Below are 25,137 nucleotides of genomic sequence, written 5' to 3'. Positions count from 1 at the left end.
TCTATGAACTCCATCTCCCAGCGCGATTGTACTTAGGAAATCCTAACCATTCCGCTCATCCCAGGTGAAAGGGTCTGGGGCCTGTGTCACCCATTGGTACGGTTCAGCCAAAGCTAGTGGGCATCAGGTGGTGTGAAGACTATAGGAAAGGTCAAAACACAGGCACAGGTTGTCTCCTTCTTCTTCTAAAATTATTCTACTATGCACTCCAACCTCCCGGCAGAGCACATTACTAATTGGGTTGAGACTCTCACGGCACTCTCCTCTCTACTACCTCAGTACAACCTTATCAACTTCACTACATCCGGCTCAGCACTTATCCCACAGATCTGGTGGTTCTATGTTCATGTATTTATGAACTGTATCAAGTGTACCTGAAGATTCGTTGTATTACCTGCTGCACATTTACAAGGAGTAAACCCAATCAACGTTATCACCTGAGTCTGTGATTATTCACCACCACCTGCACAGCATATATACCGCAACCTTGGGACATCTCCCCTTTCTGTGGGTGGCGGGTCCTACTACTATTCGGGAGGGTTACTACACCGCTCTGGCCATCCGTGACATAATCCCCAGGGACCCTGCAGCAACCCGACAGGACACCGACCACAGGGGAGAAGGGTACAACCAGCCTTACACTCTAAAAGCAGGCGTGCCATCACACCTGTGTGCCCACCAGGCACTGGCGTCACGTGACAAAACCGTTAAGGTCCGGTTGTATTTCGGCCATCCATCACAAGGAGTGGCGTCACACTTCCACCTAGCAAGTGACCGGCCGTCCCACATGGGTTACTACATATTTATTTAGCAAACCTGTCTCCTTCTCCTGATATGTTGACCACTCCTTTTAGAGCAGAGTGGTGGTCGGTAACCTAGACAACGAAATGTAAACAATGAAAAGGAAGGAGAAGGAGACAGGTTTGCTAAATACAGAATACAACACATAGGTTACATAACAGTGTAAGTATATAACATGTCCTTACAGGCCCCATAAGAAACAAACACACTGTAACAAAACTACAGCCTCACAACAGCAGTTACACTGGAAGTAGCGGGGCTCTGCACTTACTCTATCTGCATCCCACCGGGTGGACGTTACTTGGAGTAACTCAATGTCCACCTTTTAAAAAGATTTTCCTACGATGCAATACTTTACTGACTTCCCGGACCCCCCATCGATCCTCAGAATGAAGAAGCTTCAAAGGTTGCTGAGCACAGCGGCTACTTCACAGTATTTCCCTGCACAGCATCGCTCACCACCCGCCATGCCGGGATCTACAGTCACTGGGCTGTGGTAGCTTCTCGCACGGCAGGAGGTCAATGAGGTTATTGTACAAGGAATAAACCAAAGGGACCCAGTCTGCTCATTCTAGTGATCGGCAGAGGTCCTAGTGATGGCGTTATTAGCTCCACCATTCTACGGGGTTAATTTCATAACATAGATTTATAATGTGTGTGTATATATATATATATATATATATATATATATATATATATATATATATATATATAGTGGCTCTTATAGGGGTACTCTAGCATTAAAAAATTCTCTCAAATGAACTGGTGCCAGAGATTTGTATTTTGCTTCCAGTACTTATCAGCTGCTGTATGTCCTGCAGGAAGTGGTGTATTCTTTCCAGTCTGACACAGAGCTCTCTGCTGCCACCTCTGTCAATGTTAGGAACTGTCCAGAGCAGCCTCAAATCCCCATAGAAAACCTCTCCTGCTCTGGACAGTTCCTGACATGGACAGAGGTGGCATCAGAGAGCACTATGCCAGACTGGAGAGAATACACCACTTCCTGCATGACATACGGCAGCTGATAAGTACGGGAAGGCTAGATACTTTTCAATAGAAGTAAAGTAAAAAAAAATCTCTGGTATTTTCTAACATTAGTTAATTTGAAATATTTTTTTTTTCTGCTGGAGTACCCCTTTAAGAATTTTGTGCACCCCTGCCCTAAAGCACTAGTCACCTATGTGCTCCTTTTTATAACTCTGATTCATAAGGATTCATCTATAGTTGAACATTATAATTCCACCTTAAACTAGATAGCAGTAGATACAGTAGAACCATGCGGCGCTCTGCACAAGGTAATCCGTATACTCACAGCTGACATCTGTATACCATGTGTGCATAAATTCCATATAAGATACTAATATAGCACAAGGCAGAGAGAACGGCGGCACATGTAATTCTGGTTACTTCTCTTTGATGGAAGTGAATCTGAGCAGCTGTTACATCTCAGCTTCATCGGTCACGTGTTCTAGATGGGGAGAAAGTGGCTGCCAGACTCTTCCAACGAAGATTTACCTCCTTAAAGGGGTACTCCCATCTGAAGTAGTATCCAGAGGATAGGGCATAAGAGATAGTGGGGGCCCTTCTACAATCTCCAAAACAGGGACCCCAAAAATCCAGCTGAAGAGAGCCGAATGCAACTTCTGTACTCAATATCACAAGGGTTCCTAAGCAGTCAATATCTTTGCAGTGTCACAGAACCCATGTGCCACTGTTTTCTGTGTATGTATATTGGTCGGCACTGAGTATTTTGTATTACAGTGTTTCCTATGGGAAGGTGTCTTACTGCTTTTTGGCCACAAGATGGCACTATTTCTTAACAGTGAGCCCATGCTGAAGTATGCTAAATGGCTAACAGCCTTGTAAGATTTTGTAAGTGCATGAGAGGAAGATTGCCAGCTACCTCCCTCCCTAAGCCCTTCTAGAAGATTCCTTCCAGGTCTACCCTATCATGTGCCGAGTTATCCCACAGCTTGCTCCATCAATAGTAAACTAGTCATAACATAGCACTAATTTTATTAAGGCTTTCTGACATACAGTATATCTGTAATCTGAGGGTACCCAGCGGTTAGTGCTGCTTGTCTGCAGCACCCCCACAGGTGGGATGAAGTATTACATGCTGCCTATGGAACTCAATGTGCTGTTTGTGTGGTGCACTGACATGCGGGGTCCTCCAGAGGAAGAGATGTTCTTTGTCTCCACCGGAAGTGATAGAAAATATCTCTTGAACCTCAAAACCCCTTTAAGTGCCCTATAAACTAAAGAAAAGAAATGACAAATTAAAAAGACCTTTATATATGGATATAATGAAAAAAAATAAAAAAATAATTAAAAAATCATGGAGCGGGTTGTATTTCCTGAGCTGCAATACCAGGAACAGCCTATAGGCACGAGGGGCGCTATTTGCTTCTAAGATGCTATGGTCAATTGATCAGAAAGAAGTAAATGTTTGAAAGCTCTTTTCTCCATTGATGCACGTCACACCAAACCTCTGTCAATCTTCCGCCTGTCAGATCGGCCATGTTTTATAGGGAGCAGCATTTCTTTATGCCCCCATAAATGTTTACGCTTGATTTATTCTCCGCCGGCGCTCGCATCTAATGCCACAAATACACAGGTACATCTAAAGCAACTGCATCATGCTGCGTCTTTTCATATCTGTCTCTTATTCCCCAGGTCGGTCCTAACATGAGTATAAATATTAAAGGGAATTGATTTATTGGCTGCGGAGCTATGAGTATGCATACACTGCCAGACTAAAAGAGATCATAAAAAGGACCAAGAGTCAATGTCAACACCAGGCATCATCATCCGCCATGACAAGTATAGAGCTTTTGTCATTGACTGAATAAATGTCCTCTTGATGCAGAACATTGTTATACCATACCACCTTAAGATGCATTAGATGCTTATGTCTACCCTTCGCCCCTGAATATTATATGGGTTCCATTCTCATTGTGAATAATCTCACATCACACAGCAGAGCTCCTAACCAGAGCACTCAGCTGGATCAATTACTACCAGAATGCATTTAAGGTGGCATAAAAATATACTACCTTAAAAACAGGGTAATGTCAGCAGCCCTAATACTCTGGGGCAGAGAAAGGATTAATGTACAAATCCCAGGTGATCTACAGCAATGCATCCTAAATTATGGACAGAAAAGGGACCCACTGATGCCTAGAGGGTCATCCTCACATCCATTTTGAAAATGATTTCAATATGTTCCGCAAAAAAATGTTGGACTGGCACTTATAATGGAGGCCTGGCCTCCATAGTCTTTAATCCCCTTCAGAAGTTCATGGTCTGTAATTGCAGGTGGCACATCCATGGGCTGCAGTGGTGGAGCTACCATGGAGGCAGACCACGCAACTGCTATGGGCCCGTGTAGCAGTCCCCCTCCCCCGTAAAGCGTGGTTTGTGTTTGTGGTAACTACGGCTCACAGCAACTACATCTGCCACCAATAGCAGTCTCTCTTGTGGACAGAGGCACCACCAGCCACAAGAGGCCTGCTCTTCCTGACCTGACACAGTACCTCGGCGTTCATTCGGCCAGCTGCACCAGTGACGTTAGTATGATTTGGGATAAGGGACCATTGAGGTACTGCGCCGGGATACATCCAGTTTCTTGCTATGGGGCCCCATGAAGCCCCCAGCGGACCGTCATGGACTGGGCATTACGGTTTTACCCACAGCTGTAAGTATACAACCACACAAGTCCCTCTATGATCACATAGACGAGTGCAGGAAGGGGCTAGAGAGCGCTGTGCAGCTGTAACTGTATGGCCACATTCCTTATGTTCCCGCACCCCCCTGCCTTCCGATAAGTTTGACAATTCGTGGGACTTCGATCCAACCTGTCATGGCTCCTGTCTCACCCACCTAGTTTAAAGGGGTTCTCTGATTTGGAAAAGTCCTGTTTTTAGCAGTATCCACCTGATCACAATACGTCCTACTACTGAGAACCCCTGCTGTAACCTAGAAGCAGCGCCGCCACTGGGCACATGAAGAATTACATTGTCCTCATTGGTCTAGGAGCTGTCTATGCAGCGTACTGACCTATCGGGTCCTCCAAAGATATGAGCCCTGAATATGATATGAGATATGAGCCCTGAATGGGGCAGGCAGCCCCTTTAAGGAAAACTGGAAGGAAGACAAGAGGATAAATTATAAGACTACTCTCTGGGACCTCTGGGCCATCACTCACTGGGCGCACAAAGTGCCCATCTGGCACCACCATAACTAACACTTAATGTAAACAAAATGTCCGGCCTAACACACAGCAAACGTTATTAATGTATCTTCCCTGAAAGCCGCCCTTAGTAGTTTCCCATACATCCATCTCCATTTCGGATCAATAATTAAAATGCTGTCCCACGAATTCCTCTTGAATATTAATGAAATCTGAGTCTCAACGTAAATCTAAAATATGAAAAGCCTGAAAATGCTGTCTCCATGGTTAGTGATGGGTGAAGAGCTGTGACATGGTTCAGATGATTCACACGTTGCTTCGTTCTGTTTCTCGTTATCAATTATCCACTTATCTGACAAGCGAAATTGTTCTCAAATAACCGACGTCATTGAATAAAATACCAGCACTTTACTGAAACGTGTTTATACTTCACGGCCGCCTGTTCCATCCTCCAAGATGGTTTAACCCTGCAAGTTCCAGAGGCTCCCCGCACCATGACCGCTCTTGGTTGGAAAGAATGATCGATGCATGTCCTACGTGGTCAGGGTTGTATCAGCCACTTTAGCTTGCACTATACATTATTAGTCAGTGGCCATATTAACGTTCACAGATTATGGTCGGGCACCTGCCGCAGCTGTCAGGACCAGAGCCATGCTCCTAGGCTGACAGTTAACCCTATAGATGCTGCGGTCAGCTTATCTATAAGGCTACAAAGGGTGTCCCCATGTTAGCCATGTGCCTGGAGGCCTTCCTGAGGCCTTTGATGTCCTGGCTTTGGAAGTCACCCACTTGTTTGTTTTTGAACCAAAATACTAGGTTTGCCAGGTTTTTTTGTCGGGTCGTGTCGTACACCTTTAGTAAATATGTCTAAACACTAAACTGGCAGGGTAAATAGACAAAAAACATAAATTTTCTGACGGGACCAGGTTAGTAAATCAGCCCCTATATCTCTATACGTCTACACTATGGGGGAGATTTATCAAACTGGTGTGAAGTAGATTTCTCTCAGTTGCCCCTAGCAACCAATCAGATTCCACCTTTCATTTTCCAAAGAGTCTGTGAGGAATGAAAAGTGGAATCTGATTGGTTGCTAGGGGCAACTGAGCCTGTTTCACTTTACACCATGTTGAATAAATCTCCCCCTATATCTATATATCTGACCATTGTTTTTAGGGTGGAGTCGTGGTCAATAACCCAGACAATGAGCTATCAGCATTACATACTTAGTTAATACGGTTGAAAAAAGACGCATGTCCATCAAGTTGAACCAAGGAGGGAATGGATACAGGGAAGGGGTACGGATGATAGGTTCTATACATATGCATTTATGTTATTATGTTCTAAGAACTTGTCTCTCTTGTTGTGAAGCCCTCTACTGTTTTTGCTGTGACCAGATCCTGTGGGAGACTGTTCCACAGATTCACAATTCTCATGGTAAAGAAGACTTGTCGCCTCCGGAGATTGAACCTTTTTTTCTCCAGGCGGAGGCAGTGCCCTCTTGTCCTTTGAGGGGGTTTTACCTGGAACATCTTTCCCCCATATTTCTTGTAGGGGCCATTTATATATTTAAATAAATTAATCATATCTTTCCTATTAATCTTATCTCTGGGACGTCCTTTTTATGAATCGGGTTCCAAAACTGGACAGCATACTCCAGATGAGGCCGCACCAAAGCTTTATAGAGCGGTAATATTATATCCCTGTCCCGAGAGTTCAGGCCTGTTATATACATGACAATATCCTGCTGGCTTTAGAAGCAGCTGACTGACATTGTGTGCTGTTCTGTAGTCTATTATCTACAAGTACACCCAGATCCTTCTCCATCGGCGACTCTCCCAGAGTAACTCCACCCAGGACATATGATGCATGTGGGTTATTAGTACCCAGGTGCATAACTTTACATTTATCCACATTGAACCTCATTTGCCAAGTGGACGCCCAAACACTCAGTGTGTCTAAGGGTAATATTACACAGAACGATAATCGGACGAATCGGCCCTATCCGGCAGATTATCATTACGTGTAATAAAGACAACTATCGGCCGATGATAGTTGTCATTGGCTGATCGTTGATATAGGTTCTGACCTAAAATTGTCGAGCGCCAACCGCACACCGCTATGTGTAATAGCGGTGCACGGCCGGCACAGACGATATGCAAAGAAGAATACATTACCTATCCAGGCTGGAGGGCTCCTCTTGTTCTGTGCTTCTCCCCGGGTCCGCACGCTCCAGCTTTAGTGACTGGCTGAGCGGCCTGTCAGCTGAGACAGGCTGCTTTGAAGCTGGAGCACGCAGACCCAGGGAGAAGCACAGAACAAGAGGAGCCCTGCAGCCTGGAAAGGTAATGTATAAAGTTTAAACAAGGCCTGCAAGGACATCGGTAACGATGTCCCTGCAGCCCTTGTTAAACAATTATCGGGCCGATTATAGGCCCAGTAAACGAGCGCTGATCTAGCAGATTGGCGCTCGTTTACATTTATTATCGTGCCCCCATCGGCCCGTCTAACAGTACCCTTAGTCACCCTGTAACATCTGCACATCTTCCATAGACTGTACTGTACATTAGGAGTGAAAGAGCAGCCTATCAAGAGAAGGAGGCAAGTTTCCTAAATTATTGTATTTGCAAAAATATTTCAGAACCCTGAAATTGAAAGAATTATATTATCAATGCCCCCGCAAACACAAAACTTAATGTCACTAAACCAAGTCCTACCTGTCTTTCCCCGTCTCCTTCTTGAAGAGTTCATCGAACTGCAGCATCTTGTGGCGGGTTATAATGTGAACTTTTAATCGAGGTAGTATCTTGTTTATGAGCTGCAGATTGTTGTAAACTAATCCTTTTCCATCTCTCCTCATGTAGCTGCTGGGCCCCCAGAAAATGAAGACGGTGCCTTGGCTCATGTTCAGGAGTTCATTGCGGTTTCGGAGTATCCGCTGTATACTGGAGTGTGCAATCACTCGCAGGCTGGTTTTGTTGCCAACATCCTGTCCATAGCCCCGAGTGGGAGCATCATTCATACGTATTACACACTCCGTCTGGTCAATCTTATTACCCAGTTTACTGCCGAGCAGGTGTCCCGAGCTGGTGACTAGCGCACAACTCTTGCAGTGCATTTTCAGGGGCTGTGGAAAGAAATGTTTGCGGCAGTGAAAACATATAGCGAACCATAAAAATCACAGGGTAAGCGCTCATATTTCAGAGCCAGAAAACTGCACTTTATATTCCCTTAAAAAGACGAAAGTCTCTAAAGGCCGTTTCACCGAAAGCGTTTGGAAGGCAGGTTAATACCCCGAAAATAACCCACAAATGATAACAAATGTGATTGAATAATATTCCTCGTTGAACAAAACGCTTAATATATCTAAAGTGAATTTATCTCCGATGGAGTCGGCAGGGCTAGAGATGCTATATCGAGTGGCAAACAGTAAAGGGCGCTCATATAGGTATTGGAAAAAGAGAGGACCTAGTCCACATAGGCTCCTTTATAATGGACGTTCTATAGAACTCAGGCTGGAATTGGCTGGACAACCATCAATGTTCCTTTCCATAGAGGTACTCTAAGAGTCTCTAAGTGAATTAGCCCTTTGGTGAGAATGGGGAACCTTCGGCCCTCCAGGTGTTGCAAAACTACAATTCCCATCATGCCTGGACAGCCAAAGCTTTAGCTGACCAGAAATGATGAGAATTGTAGTTTTCCAACAGCTGGCCTAAAGCAACATGAGGGAGGCAGTACAGGGGATTGGTTGTGGCAGGGAAGTGCCCGCCCATGCGGAGCAAGACTTTGAAGATCTTCAGAAAGAAGAAGAAAATAACATATTACGCAGACACAATACGCCATATGTTACTTAGACACAAAACATCTGGCTGTACTATATCTCATGCATATCTACTGGTGCCTAAGAGAATGATAAATGTATTTTACTAAGCTACAAAACCATAAGGAAGTACAAGAAAATACTATATATTATTCATTCTTTAAAGGACACTCAAATACAAAGGAAAAAACATATACAGATGGTGAATATTGCTGATCCAGTCTAAAGGGGGAAGCACTGATGTGAGCATTCAGACAGTCTGTGCTTCAATCGGAGTGATCCCCAACCTGTGACAGTCCAGCTGTTGCAAAACTACAACTCCCATCCTGCCAGAAGGGCTGAAGGCTTGATGGGAGTCGTAGTTTTGCAACAGATTGAAAGCCATAGGTTGGGGATCACTGTTCTATGTTTCTCAGTCTGCTCAGCTCTTCCTGATCTATAACATGATGCCGATAGCTTATATAGCATTTTCATGATGATGGGTTTCCTTTAAAATCACCTACCTAAGGCCCCATTCACACAACGGAATCGGCGCCAAGATTCCTGCCTTCCATCAGTTACAATGGGAGGGCGTACGTGGCTTTGCACTCTGCTCAAAAAATTGACATGTCAATTCTTTAAGCGGAGAGGCACAGAGAGCGGAGGTGTGCGCACCCTCCCATTGTAACTGATAGGAGGCAGGAATGTCGGCGCCGATTCCGTAGTGTGAACGGGGCCTAATACTGTGTACTACTTGGCTACGCAGTCCCATGTACAGCAAGATGCAGTTCCACCACCACCGCCACTATGGTCAGCCAGATGGTAATGCCCCAATGATATCCCAATACATATAGCACAAGGCACTAGGCTTAGCATGCCCAATAAAGCCAGTGACTGGCTGCAGGGTTCCATGTCTTTGAGGACGTCATTGAGTTAAAATGAGGACCACTCTTTAGCAGTCCAACCCCAGTAACTATGTGTGCATATCTCATACCCTGATATAAAGCTCATACACAACCACAGATACATTGTCAACAATTCTCCAATGTATTTTTAATTCTCAGCTGAACAGAAGCCAAAAATAATCAGCATTTAAGAGAAAAAAAGACAAGAAGCCCCATAAATCTATAGAGAGCTCAATTATACGCAACGTCTCGGCTCTCACAAAAATGTCACTTTCAAGTTGTTTCAGCCGTCTTTAAGAATATCCTGCAATTAAAACATTTTCTTTACTTCTGTCTGAGCCGCCGCAATCAGCATCTTACACAGACTCGACTCCACAATTTCCATTTGCAAAAAAAAGATACTTGACATCTCCGCTAATGAACAGACTCGTACTACATGGAGAGACGCTAATTTTTATTTGTTGTGGAGTCACAAGGAAAGTCAAGGAGATGCGACACTTCTGAGAGAGGAAGACTATTTCAACCTAAAACGGAAAAGACCCCAAAGAGTGAGTGGGACGTGCTCCATTCACTGACGTCTGGCAGCTATGGTAAAATGCAGCAATAGTGAGAACAAAGGAAATATGGCGAAAGAGAACTTGGCCTATATAGTTTTCAAGATCTCTGCTTGTGGACGTTCTTTAGAGACCTTAAAGTGTCACTGTTAGAAAAAGACTTTTGACATGTCACAGAGACATGCCAAAAGTTTTGATCAGTCCGGGTCTGAGTGTTTAGACCTGTAAAATTAGGAGATAGAGCCGGGCGAAGACTGTGCTAAGCGAGGTCCTCTCCCGAGATAATGGAACAGCGGAAATTTTCAGGTTCGTACGAACTCTAACCATCGGATTTGAATGAAAAGCTGATGGTTCGAGTTCGAATGAACCTGAAAATTCCCGCTGTTCGATCATCTCTACTCGCGATGAGTTGGACTCATAGTGGAAGTCTATGGAGCCCGACTCTTTTTTTCTCCCACAGAGCGGGTCCTCTCCCCACTTCTCCCGATCGGTATGGGTCTGAACTGAGTGGTGTTGTGGCTACCAAACGGCCGCACCATGAAAACCATCCCAGATGAATGTTGGGTCAAGTTACTTTCAATCATAACGATGTCCCTATATATTTAGGGATGTAGTTATAAAGGATGGGTGGCAGCCCCAGTAGCCGTTGTAGTGGTGGCCAAATTCGATTGTACCAAAGCTTCTATGGCACATACTGTTTATAACTAAGCGCCGTCTGAATGGAATTTTTAACAATATGACTGAAAAGAATAGAAGGACAAAGAGCAGCAAAATACAGAGCGCGGCTACGTGCAGCTGACTGAGGTATCTGTTTTCGTACACTTATATATCAATGTCAGACCCACTTCAATAGTAACAACTCCAGACAAGTGGACACTTTGGATAATTGACTTTCCATTGTTCCGTCATTTCCAGCTCCGTTATCCATCCTAATTCCCGGCTAAGTCAGCATCTTCCTAATAATCTGCGGCACTGTTCAGAGGCATCGATTGAGCGCTTGCGTGATTCCAGCAGCAGTGACCATTGTATCTCATTCTCCTTTACAATAGTGTTGATTGTAGGGTAACGACCTTCCCTTCCACAGCCCCTACAATAGATGTATGACAGACCTGTAAACCGTAAGCACCTATAAACCTCAGATTTACTGAGCCAGTTCTGTTGTGCTCCCAATAAAAGTGTCCGCCGAGAAAGATCAGTATCAATCACGGCCTTATTGGAGTGGGAGCTAGGATACAAAGATAACCCAAAGCTATCAACCAGAGTAATGGTCAAACCAACAGAAGCAATCAGCAAAGAGAAACGCGTGAGCGCAAGGTGAAATGTGCAGCTAATGTGAACACATAGATCACTATGATCGAGTTTGGGGGGTCCATGCAGGATGGGGGGGGGGGTCCAGTGTGGCAATGCTTGGGTTAACAGCAGCTTGGTTTATCGGATATAAAAAAGGAAGAGATGGACCTATAGCCGAACCTCTCACTGTTCATCAGGCCTCCTGCAAAAGATGAATGGTGAATGCCCTGATCTCTGCTCTCCTGTCACCGCCGGCCACGCTGAAGAGAAGATCTAATTTCGAGCTTTTATTAGGCTAAATGTTTGCAATGGTTTCAATCCAATATAGCTTCCCTCTGAGGAAACGGACAAATCGATAAATACTCAACTCCATTTCACTTTTGCTCTTTTTAAAAGTGTCTTTAAGCAGCGGAGGCCGCCATTTATCTGTGGACTGAAGCTTCTGAAGCTGGGATGTGATGAAAATTTTGGTCAATTTACACCTCGAAGGGATATTGTTATGATACAGTATATATATAATTTCCATAATGTTGGGCAACCTCCAGGATACTTGCCAATACCTTGAACAAAAGGAAAGAAGCCCCTTGTGCCATGTCCTAGCAGAGAAGGACAACTGGCCCGGATCCAGTCAGCTACGGAATTCTCGTACAGCACAATATGAGCACCGACGACATCAAGGGTCAGTATCAGCCAGATCTTCAGTGTAGGTAAAAAAAAATCACTGCCAGGTCTACCAAAAAATAATAATTTTTAAAAATAATTGAAAAAAATAAATTTTACGGTACTCCTAGAAGTGATTTTTTTTTTTACCTACACCGAAGATCTGGCTTAGGGATGGTCCGAACCCAGCGAGGTTCGGGTTTGGCTGAACCCGAACACTCGGCATCGGATTCCCGCTGTCTGCCCGCTCCGTGTCTATGGCTGTATCCCAGTTTTCCAGGCGCTCCTCGCACGGAGCGGGCAGACAGCGGGAATCCGATGCCGAGCGTTCGGGTTCGTCCGAACCCCATCCGAACCAGGTTCGGACCATCCCTAATCTGTCTGATACTGACCCTTGATGTCGTCGGTGCTCATATTGTGCTGTACGGGAATTCCATGGCTGGCTGGATCCGGGACAGTTGTCCTGCGGTGACTTCCTATTCCTTGGAGCTCTGTGCCTATACATGCACAACCCCACCAGGTGAGTGTGTGTTTATGATTGTACTGCTGCTTATAACAGTCCTGAGGATACTTCAGCAGATAGCACCCTCTATTCCTCTCATGTACTAGCAGAGAGCAGAGGTTTCTTGGTGCTATTTTCTGCAGGCCACATGGGCCATGCTCCCTCATGACTAAAGTAATTTAGAAAAAAAATTATTTATTGTATTATTACGAGAATATACATTACATGTCAGTTTTCGGCGACCGCTATTCAATGAATAGCGGCAGCAGAAAACTGACATGTCAGTTGTTTGCGGCTGGGATCCCATAGACGGAGAGGTAACATATATTTTCGTAATAATCACGGCTGTCGTACAACGGCCGTAAATTTTGCAAAAATATACGTTGTGTGAACATAGCCTAACACTTTATCAATGGTGCCATGGCCAAGAGGTTGGCCAATAAAATTCTCTAAAAAGGAGCCTAGCTAGGCAGTTTTGAAAGTCTTTTTAGACTAAACATGGGATGCCCTAATATGTACCGTGATATAGGACCGTGTACCGTGATATAGGACTATTGCTGGGCTGTATGGGCTCATACATCACTGAAAAGCAGTGTTCAAAGACTAACATGCTCTGCTAGGATCACTCACGAAGGGCACGCATCACCTATCTTCAAGACTGATAGAGGTCTTACTGCTGGGACTCCTACCAACTGGGGTCATGTGTCTTCCTGGTTGAATGGGTAATCATTAGAAATGTGTGCTATTGCTCCATTCAACTCTATGGTCTTGAAGAGGATAGCCAAGTACAGTGCTCAGCTATCATTATCAGGTCCACAGAGTGTCCTTCGAGGAAAAAACAGATTTACTAAAGCTGTCTAATTCTTATTTGTTGGCTGTTACATGGTTGTTACAGCTGTAGGCACATGTAGAGGAAGCGTACCGCATACTCTTTATACATAGAACTCAATAATAAACCAGTATGCAGTAAGCTCTTCAGCTCCTCTAGTGGTGACTGCTGGTAGGCAAAATTATACAATTTACCTCTCAGTGAGGGATTTGGAGCTCTGTTTAAGAAAACCGACCGGTATACAGAAATCAGTGCAGAATGTTGGCCACAAAATTAAATGGCGTGAAACGGTAGCTATTCCCCTTAAGAATATGAGTAAAGTCGCTTAATTATGACATTAATATTTTCATAGAGAGAAGAAATGTGTTTTATTCCATAGAAGTTAGTAGAATCAAAAGGCAGAGAGTGACTATCACCTCCAGGGCTTAAGGGAGTCCGAAATTATTTACAGAAAGGGAAGCCATCCTGGGAATTTAACATGTAGCGGCGGCAATCACCAGACAAATAGCTGAACATGTTCCTTGGATTGAAAACAAAACACCAACAAATAATGGACTGGCATCTAATCACACATCTCTGTATTGATTGCTCTGCAGAGTGCTGGGAACAGGACAGTGCCCACAATGTGGCTGGCACCCGTCCTAACCTGCGTTTTTGTCTCCACTGAAGTGGGATGGCAAATTGCAAGTGAAATTAAATCAATCGGAATCGACTTTCCTTTGTTTCCTTCTGAGTTGACCGTCATGGACTTAATTGAATAATGAGGCAAATGGTACAAATAAAAATGTCATTCTGCACTCGCCTTAAAAGTCATTGTATGTTATTTACAATGCTATACCACGTAACATTTAACGTGGTTCAAGTGCATCAAGAGAGGGCTAAAAGTCTATGTCCACCTGCATAAATATTTTTTGTTTCTAATACATCAAAAATGATTCTCCTACCAATTAATGTATAAAGCTCCTATACAGAATGATTTGTTTCCATGGTAACAGACTACAAACAAACCTTATGTAGTCTAATTCTATTACTCCACATGTCACCTACTTACTAACTTACCAAGTGTAAAAAAGGTGAGAAGAGATAGAAGGGAGGATGACTACACAGGTTTGTAGTCTGTTACTATGGAAACACATAGAGATAGGAGCTATTTATCTCGGAAACACAGCTCTGCAAAGGAGCTACAGCCAAAATATGGCAGGATATTTTTAATCATGACAATGAACAAAGATCATTTAGCATGGCTTGCATGATGGTTTTCTGGACTTAAAAAATGTTTACGGCAACTTTCTGTGTGTATTGCGCAAAAACTTGCGAACAATGCACAAAGGTTGTGGCATCCCCCTTCATGCTAAGCCCCAACCCCCCTTCCCCATTTTTCCAGGCCACTTGGCAAGTGGTAAAAAAAAAGTTGCTAACTTTTGCTCAAAGGAGAAGTCCGGGGGAAATAAAAATTTTCCAGGAGGCAGGAGGAGTATATTAAATAAGCGCCATGTATCTCTCTTTGTGCTCTGAAGCACTGTGTCACAGGTTCCCGGACTTCTGGTAGAACTCATTTTCCCCCTAGTTTCAATGTCCTCACTAGAGATGATCGAACATCTGAAAATCTTAGTTTCTATCGAACCTGAACCTTGCCGAACCTTCCGCATTAGATTCCCGATGGCTTCACGGTCCGTGGGGAAGGAGGAGACAGCCCATGTCCCGCCTTGAATTCCGGGATACAGCCTATTACCTAAGCTGAATCCCAGAATTCAAGGCGGTACCCGGCTGTCTCCTTCTTCCCCACGGACCAGGAAGGCATCAGGAATCAAATGCGGAAGGTTCGGCAAGGTTCGAGTTCTATAGAATCTAAGATTTTCCTCTGTTCGATCATCTCCGGTCATTACGACTCGGGGGAAAATACCTGAACCCTCTGATGGATTGACCGCTCCGCCAATTAGTGACTGCAGTGGTGTCTACTGACTGGCTGAGCAGACAATCCATCAGTCGAGTTGTGACTTTGCTGAAGAAGGATATCCTGGAGCATGATGGGGGTCTTGGATCAGTAAGGCAATGCTGCGTAGGGACATGGAGATGGGTAAGTAGTGCTTATTATGTTCCTTCCTGCCCCTCTCTGCAGGAAAAGTGTGTTTAGTGTGAATTAAATATGCAAAAGAACACTGCAGAGACACCATCACATGTCTCGACGTCAGTGAACTAGCCAGACCTTCCCTCCGGGAAGGAACAACCAAGCCAAAGCGTCCTCCAGTCAAGGAAACCACCTCAGCAAGGTATCCATCCACATACAGCTGTTTCGGGGTTTTAACCCCGAAAAACCCCGAAACAGCTGTATGTGGATGGATACCTTGCTGAGGTGGTTTCCTTGACTGGAGAACGCTTTGGCTTGGTTGTTCCTTCCCGGAGGGAAGGTCTGGCTAGTTCACTGACGTCGAGACATGTGATGGTGTCTCTGCAGTGTTCTTTTGCATATTTGATTTCCCAGGGGGCAATGTTCTAGAATACACTGACGTTGAGACACGTGATGGTGTCTCTGCGGTGTTTTGGTTGATCTCCCTGAGGTCAACCAGCGTCCTTTAGTGTGAATTAAGGCATACTCTATGATAAGGGATAACTTGCGGATTGGGGCAGGTCTGATCACTCAGGCCCCTATTGATCCCCAAAACACCACAACATTACAGCTCTGCATGCACGGCCATCTCTCCATCTCTCCAGGACTTTCTGAGCATAGCACTCAGTTCGACCCCCATCGATCTGCACGTTATCCCCTAGCCTATGGATAGAGGATAACTTAAAATTATGAATTTGCATTGAAATAATAGGAAACATATTACACGCAGAAAGAACGTAAAAATACATTGTGTAAGCATAACTTACTGCATACAGACAAGTAGTACATTAACCCTTGAAAGACAGATCGATTTTGGCCTTAAAGGGGTATTGCAGTCAATAACATATAACGCCTATCTTCCGGATAGACGATGAATGTTAGACCCTTGGGGGGGTACGGCAGAACACTTTAGTATGTATTTTGTGTAACAAAACAAATAAGAAACCTAAAATTTCCCTTTTCTAGACAAATGAGGTAGCGTACGGCTCGGGAGAGACGAGTCGGCTACACAGATCAGACAGATACTCCACTGGTAATTTAACAATCCATCTAGTACCAAACCGCATGTGTCACGAGTGGTAACTATGACTGTGTGATGTGAATGTGGATGGGGTAGTAACCATGTTATTCCACAGAATGCCAAAGGGGATTATTAAGCAGGCTGCTATCTCAACACAGAGACTCTCTTAAACAAAGCCGGGTTGTCATGACAACCTGGTCTGCGGAATACTAAATGAAGAGAAAAATATGAATTTATCAGCCGTAGTTGTAAAGTCCTTTAATTAGTTCTAGATATTCAGTATACTCTAAAAAAAAAAAAAAGATTGCCGGCAGTACGTCACCTCGCCATCTTTACCCAGTCACACTCTCAACATGAACTGGACTTGTCGCAATCAGGCACCGCCATTAAATATGTCAGTGTCAATATCCGTGTCAAGACTTTCATATACCTCCAAAGTGGATGAGGTACCAGTAAAGGGGTGAACACCCTCCCCCCATAAACGCCCAACCAGGACTTACCTCATTAATTTTTTCAGCAAATATTACCAGCTAGAAAACTGCCTCAAACTCAGAAGCCTACATGGTGCCTTCTTCAGATACAAGTAGAAAGTACTTGCCTATTAGTTGCCCAGAGTGCCTGGCTTGTGTTCTCCCACAGTGTCTGGGTCACTGGGGCACAGAATACCTGTTGCAGGTCCCTCCACAGTTGGTACAGCTATGGAGGTCCATAGAACCTGCCCCAGATACCTCCAGAGAGCCTGCCTCAGAAACCCCAATAAAACCTGCTCCACATACCTCCATAGAATCTGCCCCAGATACCTCCAGAGTGCCTGTCTAAAAAACCCCTATAAAACCTGCCCCAGATACCTTCAAAATGCCTGCCTCAAATACCTCCATAGAATCTGCCCCAAAGCCCCAGATACCTCCAAAGTGCCTGTCTCAGATACTCCCATAGAACCTGACCCAGATACCTCCAAAATGCCTGCCTCAGAAACATCCATAGAACCTGCCCCAGATATCTCCAGAGTGCCTGCCTCAGATACTCCCATAGAACCTGACCCAGATACCTCCAGAGTACCTGCTTCAGATACCTCCTTATAACCTGCCTAAGATACCTCCAAAGTGTCTGCCTCAGATACAACATGCCAGAGATAGCTCCAGAGTGTCTGCCTTAGAAACGCCCAAAGAACCTGCCCCAAATACCTCCAGAGTGCCTGCCTCAGAATCCCCCATAGAACCTTCCCTAGATACCTCCAAAATGCCTGCCTGAGATACCTCCATGGAACCTGCCCCAGATACCTCCAGAGTGCTTACCTCACATACCCCCATAGAACCTTTCCCAGGTACCTTCAGAGCGCCTACCTCAGATACCTCCATAGAACCTTTCCCAGGTACCTTCAGAGCGCCTACCTCAGATACCTCCATAGAACCTTCCCCAGGTACCTTCAGAGTGCCTGCCTCAGATACCTCCATAGAACCTTCCCCAGGTACCTTCAGAGTGCCTGCCTCAGATACCTCCATAGAACCTTTCCCAGATACCTTCAGAGTGCCTGCCTCAGATACCTCCATAGAACCTTTCCCAGATACCTTCAGAGTGCCTGCCTCAGATACATACCTCCATAGAACCTTCCCCAGATATCTCCAGAGTGCCTGCCTCAGATACTCCCAGAGAACCTGATCCAGAAACCTCCAGAGTACCTGTTTCAGATATCTCTATAGAACCTGCCAGAGATACCTCCAGAGAATCTGCCTCAGATACCTCACAAAAACTTGTGTCAGATACCTCCAGAATGCCCTCCTCATATACCCCCCTCCAGAATGCTGCCTCATATACCTCCCTCCTGCCTCATATACCTCCCTCCAGAACACCAAACCTCTCTTGCGCTGGATAGGGGCATGTTCTGAGTTTGTCAGACACTACTGTACATGTCAGATGCAATAACTACCGCCATGGCGCCAATCAGTACAATCAATGGATTATCTGTTTCTCTATAATCTCACACAATCCATGGACTTTAGAATTTGTGATTATTTATCTCTGGAGGGGAAATTCACTCGTCCTCTCATGAAATACTGAAGGACAAACACATCCCCATCTAAGAGGCAGCGTATTATAGATTGGGGACGTTTATCCCTGTATTGTGTAAATTTCACTTAGCAATCACGGTCCTGATGTGCTTCATCTTTCACCCGCCATGATTTAATTAAAGGGCCTCTCCACCCGGCTGATATTTACTTACAGATTACATGTCCTGGTATATACCTCATATTGCCTGAGAAGACAGTTGGGTGTAAATGTCTGTATACCTGGTATAAGGAGATGTTCAGACTATGTCAGTGATCTACATTTACTATGTATGCCAGCCACATAGACCTGTCTGCCACATAATATGTCACTTGTTCTATAAATGGTGCCTGGTTGGTGGAATTGTAAGAGCAAAGTCGTGAATGAGGAAGACATGGCTGCACTGCCTGCGCAATATGGTATTAAAGGGGAACTCCGGCGGAAATGTTTTTGTTTCAAATCAACTGATGTCCGAAAGTTATACAGATTTTCTATTTGCTTCTATCAAAAAAATCTCCAGCCTTCCAGTACTTATCAGCTGCTGTATGCCCTGCAGGAAGAGGTGTATTCTTTCCAGTCTGACACAGTGCTCTCTGCTGCCACCTCTGTCCATGTCAGGAACTGTCCGCAGCAGGAGAGGCTTTCTAGGAGAATTTGCTGCTGCTCTGGACAGTTCCTGACACAGACAAAGGTGGCAGCGGAGAGCACTGTGTCAGACTTGAAAGAATACACCACTTCCTGCAGGAGATACAGTAGCTGATAAGTACTGGAAAACTGGAGATTTTTAGATAGAAGTAAATAACTACTATATAACTTTTTGACACAAACTGATTTACAGTATAAATACCCACACCGTATATGCATGCGTATTTACTGCTGCGATACGCAGCAAATACGCAACAAACACGCAGCAGATTCGATCTAAATAACTGAACACAGCATCAAATCTGCACCATCAAATCTGCTGCAGATCTGCTGCGTATCTGCTGCGTATACGGTGTGTGTGTTTGTACCCTTAAAGGATTTTTTTGCTGGAGTTCCCCTTTAAGGACTAGAGATGATCCTGTGGCTCTCCAGTGGGTACAAGTATGATGGGAGTTGTAGTTTTGCAGCCACTGGAAGGACACAGGTTACGTTATACTCCCATAGCTGCTGCTCCAAAAACTGAACCCAGAAGGGTTCTCCCTCAATATTTTAGGATTCCATAGCGGATCTGTAGCCTGGCGTCTATGCCTGTCACTGCCCGGTCCTCCGCCCGCACTGAGGGTCCCGGTTCTTACTCCTGTAACATCTCCCTATAGTGTGTGACAGATGTTCTCTTGCCTACAGAATCAGCACGAGGTGTTAATGATTTTTCTGCCTGTTCTAGCACATTTATCCAATGATCCAATGTACGTGTCACTTTCCATTATAATTTACATTCTTTTTATAACCTGATCTCAGCATTAGCAGGGACCACACTCCAAGAGACAGAAGCATATAGAATCGGAGAAGTTTTGATTTTTCTTTTTAGATGTTTTTTATGGGTAATATATTTTTTTGTGCCTTACTTGTACTAGTACTTTTTTTCTTTCAAATCAACTGGTGTCAGAAAGTTATTTAGATTTGTAATTTACTTCTTTTGAAAAATCATCATTTTTACAGTACTTATCAACTGCCGTATGTCCTGCAGGAAGTGGTGTATTCCTTCCAGTCTGATACAGTGCTCTCTGCTGCCACCTCTGTCTATGTCAGGAACTGTCCAGAGAAGGAGAGGTTTTCTATGGGGATTTAGACAGTTCCTGACATGGACAGAGGTGGCAGCAGAGAGCACTGTATCAGACTGGAAGGAATACACCACTTCTTGCAGCTAAGTACTGGAAGAATGAGATTTTTAAAAATAAGTAATTTACATATCTACATACCGTTATAAAACCAGTTGATTCACAAGAAAAAAAATTGAGGGAGTACCCCTTTAAAGGGTTGGAAATCCTAGGGCTGGTAAAACAGTCATAGCTGTATGTGCAGAGACGGCTTTTGTACTGTCAATAGGATGACTTAAGGGCCCCTCTATCACATAAGAAGGCACCAGTAATATACATGGGCCTGATACAGATCATGGATTTGTGGATTTCACAAGACTTCTCAAAAACAAATGTGTGCACAGCAATTTCGCCTTGAGAAGCAGCAACACATTAAAGCGGCAGAACTCCGACTCCGCTCATCAGATGAATCTCTTTTGCTTCTGACACCAGAGAGAAAACTTGGTTTGACTGAGTTGCGATGCTGCCTGACACGACGAGGCTGCACATCACACAATGATCCTGTTATGTAGAGCAATCACCTTCTGCATTTGAAGATATGAAGATTGGAAGATGCGGTTCTGGATGACAGAGAGACAATTATTTTCAATGATGTGAAGCCTGGAGGAATATGCACAGACCGCCTTGATCCTGCAATTTGTACATTGTTCTTATGGACGGCTGGAATCAGCCAGTTCAATACGTGGATTGCAAAATGGTTTGTCTGACTTATTGGCTAAATGGAAAGTAGTGTAGAACGCTAGTGACTGGAGCTGAAATGAGCGCCGAGAGGGGAATTTGTTGTCGCGGATCAAATTTCATGACATTAAATTATATTTTTCGCAAAACATTTTGGACAAATTTAAGTTCAATCTGGATGGCGTCTAAATTTGTCTTATCCTGTAGGGGCAAGTGTGCCTGACCACATCAGAATGGCCCACGGTGGGAAAGGGCCAAGCACAGTCCCAGTGGCTATCTGCAGACACCATTAGGGATATCCCAATATAAGGTGAAGCAGGTTGTTCTTACATGTGCAGTAAAGTGAGGAACACGGACTGGCCCACCAAGGTACTTGGGGACCCCCAAATGGTCACTGGCTCTGATAAAGTAATATGCCCTAATGACCAAGCAGAAGACATCCCTGTGGTTGGCCATGCTGCCTTTTCTGACTGACACTTTTATTGGCTGTAAAGAATTTTCTATAATACCTGATTTATATCAGTTAGCTTCCTGAGAAAAAGCAAAAAGTGAATCCCCCATGCCTCTCCAGCAAAGAAGAGGAAGACAATGCCATGATCCTCTACAATTATGCAAAAGAACATCACAGAGACACCATCACGTGTCTTGACGTCAGTAAACTAGCAAGACCTTCCTCCGGGAAGGAACAACCAAGCCAAGGAATGTCTCCAATCAAGGAAACCACCTAAGCAAGGTATCCATCGGGGTATTTGTGGAGTACTCCACACTGATGAGGGGCAAAAACCCTGAAACAGCTGTCTGTGGATTGATCCCTTGTTTGGGTGGTTTAGTTGATTGGAGAAATTCATTGGGCTTGGTTCTTACTTCCCGGAGGAAGGTCTGGCTAGTTCACTGATGTCAAGACACGTGATGGTGTCTCTGCAGTGTTCTTTTGCATATTTGATTTCCCAGGGGGCAATGTTCTAGAATACACTGATATCGAGACACATGATGGTGTCTTTGCGGTGTTTTGGTTGATCTCCCTGTGGTCAACCAGTGTCTTTTTGCATGATCCTCTACAATGTGACAGACTGGTGGAAAAAATGAGTTGGTCCATCTCCAGTTGGACCTTCCCAACCATCAGGAGAGGTCAATGATAGACCTACTGTCCATGACGCTTCCCAAACAGCTGCCCCTGAGCCTGGGCCTAGTGAGCAAGCTCCAAACCACCAACAAGAGAAGCCAAGCCTTTTCACCGAGGACGTCATGTCTTATCGGTATAGAGCAATATGTCAACTGGGAGCAAGTAAAATCTCTTTCCTGTACCCACATATACCATAGGGTCTTCCTAACACTTTTGCTCCCCTGTGTAGGCGCCATTGTTTCAAGTGAAACAGGTGGAGGAAACCAAGCTTAAACGTCTAGCTCAAGTCAGAAATCCATCCATACAATTGATTTATATTGGTTGAAAAATAAATCTTTCAGTCTCTTGAAACTAAGGTTTCAGGTAATCCAAAAAAAGAATAAGCAGATGTCAAAAAGGTACAATAATGAATCCCCAATGCCTCTCCAAGAAAGAAGAGGAAGAAGATGTCAAGACTATACAGAGAACTGAAGACCTCCCTTCTCATCCATTCACCCAGGATGATGACCTTCCATTGTGTATCCATATGACATTCCATCTGTATAAAGCTATATGTCAATGGAGACATGTCCAACAAGTACCATCAGGGTTGTATATCATCTTGGTGTATATCTCATATATAATATTTTAAATATAGGAACATAGACTAGAGAATGCAAAAAGCTGCAAGAAGACGACCAATGACTTGAGATGATGGAACATCGGATCTGTAGGTTCTGTAGAACTCGAACCTTGTCGAACCTTCCGCACTTAATTCCCGATACCTTCCCGGTCCGTAGGTAATAGGCTGTATCCCGGAATTCCAGGCGGTACTCGGGCTGTCTCCTCCTTCCCCACGGGCCGGGAAGGCATCGAGAATCAAATGCGGAAGGTTCGACAAGGTTCGAGTTCTATAGAACCTAAGATTTTCAGATGTTCCATCATCTCTACTTATGACTAGCTCGACCACCTAACAACACAAATTATCTAACATAACTGGTGATTCTATTGTCTGCTCATAAGGTTAAACATCTCCACTCGTGCCAAGTTCATTATTTTATCTGTATTTCTTTGCCAAAATGGCAATTTCCCCTGATTTAACATCTTTCCAGTTGATCTAAGCACAACACCAATGTTCTCGGGAACTAAAAACATATCTACCTTTACTTTCCTAGTCTATTAGTCTAGTTTTTTATAGTTTATCCATATACATAATTATATGTTAATACTGTGCAGACAGGGACAGAACAGTCCCCCAGAATACCAAAAGATCCACCGGTGGGCACATGGTCTGACTACAAACAGATTTACAGCTCTTATTGAATTTAATACTAACTGTATAAGGTGGGACCTATTTTCAGATTTACTCTTGGGCCCTATGACTGCCATCTATGCCCTCCATGGTATGAATGGAAGAGGTTCCCCAATGTTGCCAAACAAGTAGTGTTGAGAAGACTTGAGAGAACACTGTCCAGGTTCAGAGAAGTTGCTGAACTTCTCCAAACCCGAACGCTCGACATTTAATTCCCAGCATCTGGATAGGTTGGATGCTGCCCTAGGGAATCCTAGAAAACAAGGATACAGCTTATTGCTGAATTTATGTTTCCCTGGCAGCCCTAGGCCGCAACCGACTTCTCCAGATGTTGGGAATGCTTCTATCCGAATGCCATCAGCCCCTGAGCCCCAGTCTGGCGAGCAAGTGCAAAACCACCAACCACCACCAAAGTAACCATGAGGATACAGAAAGCTGAAGGCCTCCCTTCCCTCCATTTCACACAGGATCCCATCTTGTCTTATAAGTATGGAGCAATATGTCGATGGTGAGAAAGAAACATCAGGTAGTCACCCAGCTTTCACATTATTTAGATAGAAGACCCAGGGACTCTTTAATGTCCAGGATTTCCTCACACTGAGACACTACAGCCGATGATACCAGAGACAATTCTCCACTGAGAGAAGAAGCCGCATTGGGGACGTTACTAATTGCAGTTTAGTATGTTCGTGACCTGAACCAACCGCAACTCTACCTCCTCACAGTGTAATCTGCTGATGGAGAGAAATAAGGATTTATGGGAATATCTCCAAGAGAAGCATAAAGTTTATTAATGTGCGGATACTCAACGCTATGGAATTAAATACATCATACCTATAATAAGTAATGTAGAGAGAAAATGTATAGTGTCACAGGCTGAATCCAAAGGATAGATGATAGAGAGATAGAGAGATAGATAGATAGATAGATAGATAGATAGGAGATAGATAGATAGATAGATAGATAGGAGATAGATAGATAGATAGATAGGAGATAGATAGATAGATAGGAGATAGATAGATAGATAGATAATAGATAGATAGGAGATAGATAGATAGATAGATAGATAGATAATAGATAGATAGGAGATAGATAGGAGATAGATAGATATTAAATAGATAGATAGATAGATAGAAGATAGATAATAGATAGATAGATAGATAGATAGATAGATAGATAGATAGGAGATAGATAGGAGATAGATAATAGATAGATAAATAGATAGATAGATAGATTGATTGATTGATAGAGATTTATCAAACTCTAGATAGATAGATAGATAGATAGATAGATAGATAGATAGATAGATAGATAGATAGGAGATAGATAGATAGATAGATAGATAGATAGATAGATAGATAGATAGATAATAGATAGATAGATATATAAGCAGAAACTCCGCAGCACACAAGGTTGACGTAAAGGTGAACTGTGATTTATTCAAAACATAAGGGCAACACTCCAAGACGCAACGTTTCGGTGATATCGCATCACCTTTTTCAAGCTCCGAAACGTTGCGTCTTGGAGTGTTGCCCTTATG

At 44.0% G+C, this 25,137-nt stretch overlaps 1 protein-coding gene across 1 annotated transcript in view; it reads right to left on the bottom strand.

The window, feature by feature from the left end:
• The window catches only part of ST6GALNAC5 (ST6 N-acetylgalactosaminide alpha-2,6-sialyltransferase 5), a 108,439-nt gene that overhangs the window by 16,051 nt on the left and 67,251 nt on the right, over nt 1–25,137 (bottom strand). Inside the window, exon 3 of the mRNA XM_069979447.1 lies at nt 7,708–8,117. Coding sequence (XP_069835548.1) covers nt 7,708–8,117 — 410 coding nt within the window. The remainder of the gene's footprint in view (nt 1–7,707; nt 8,118–25,137) is intronic.

The sequence above is a fragment of the Dendropsophus ebraccatus genome, chromosome 8, assembly GCF_027789765.1.
Source record: "Dendropsophus ebraccatus isolate aDenEbr1 chromosome 8, aDenEbr1.pat, whole genome shotgun sequence".
NCBI lineage: Eukaryota > Metazoa > Chordata > Amphibia > Anura > Hylidae > Dendropsophus > Dendropsophus ebraccatus.
The sequence above is the reverse complement of the archived record's forward strand: the minus strand, read 5'-3'. Positions and strand labels throughout refer to the sequence as shown.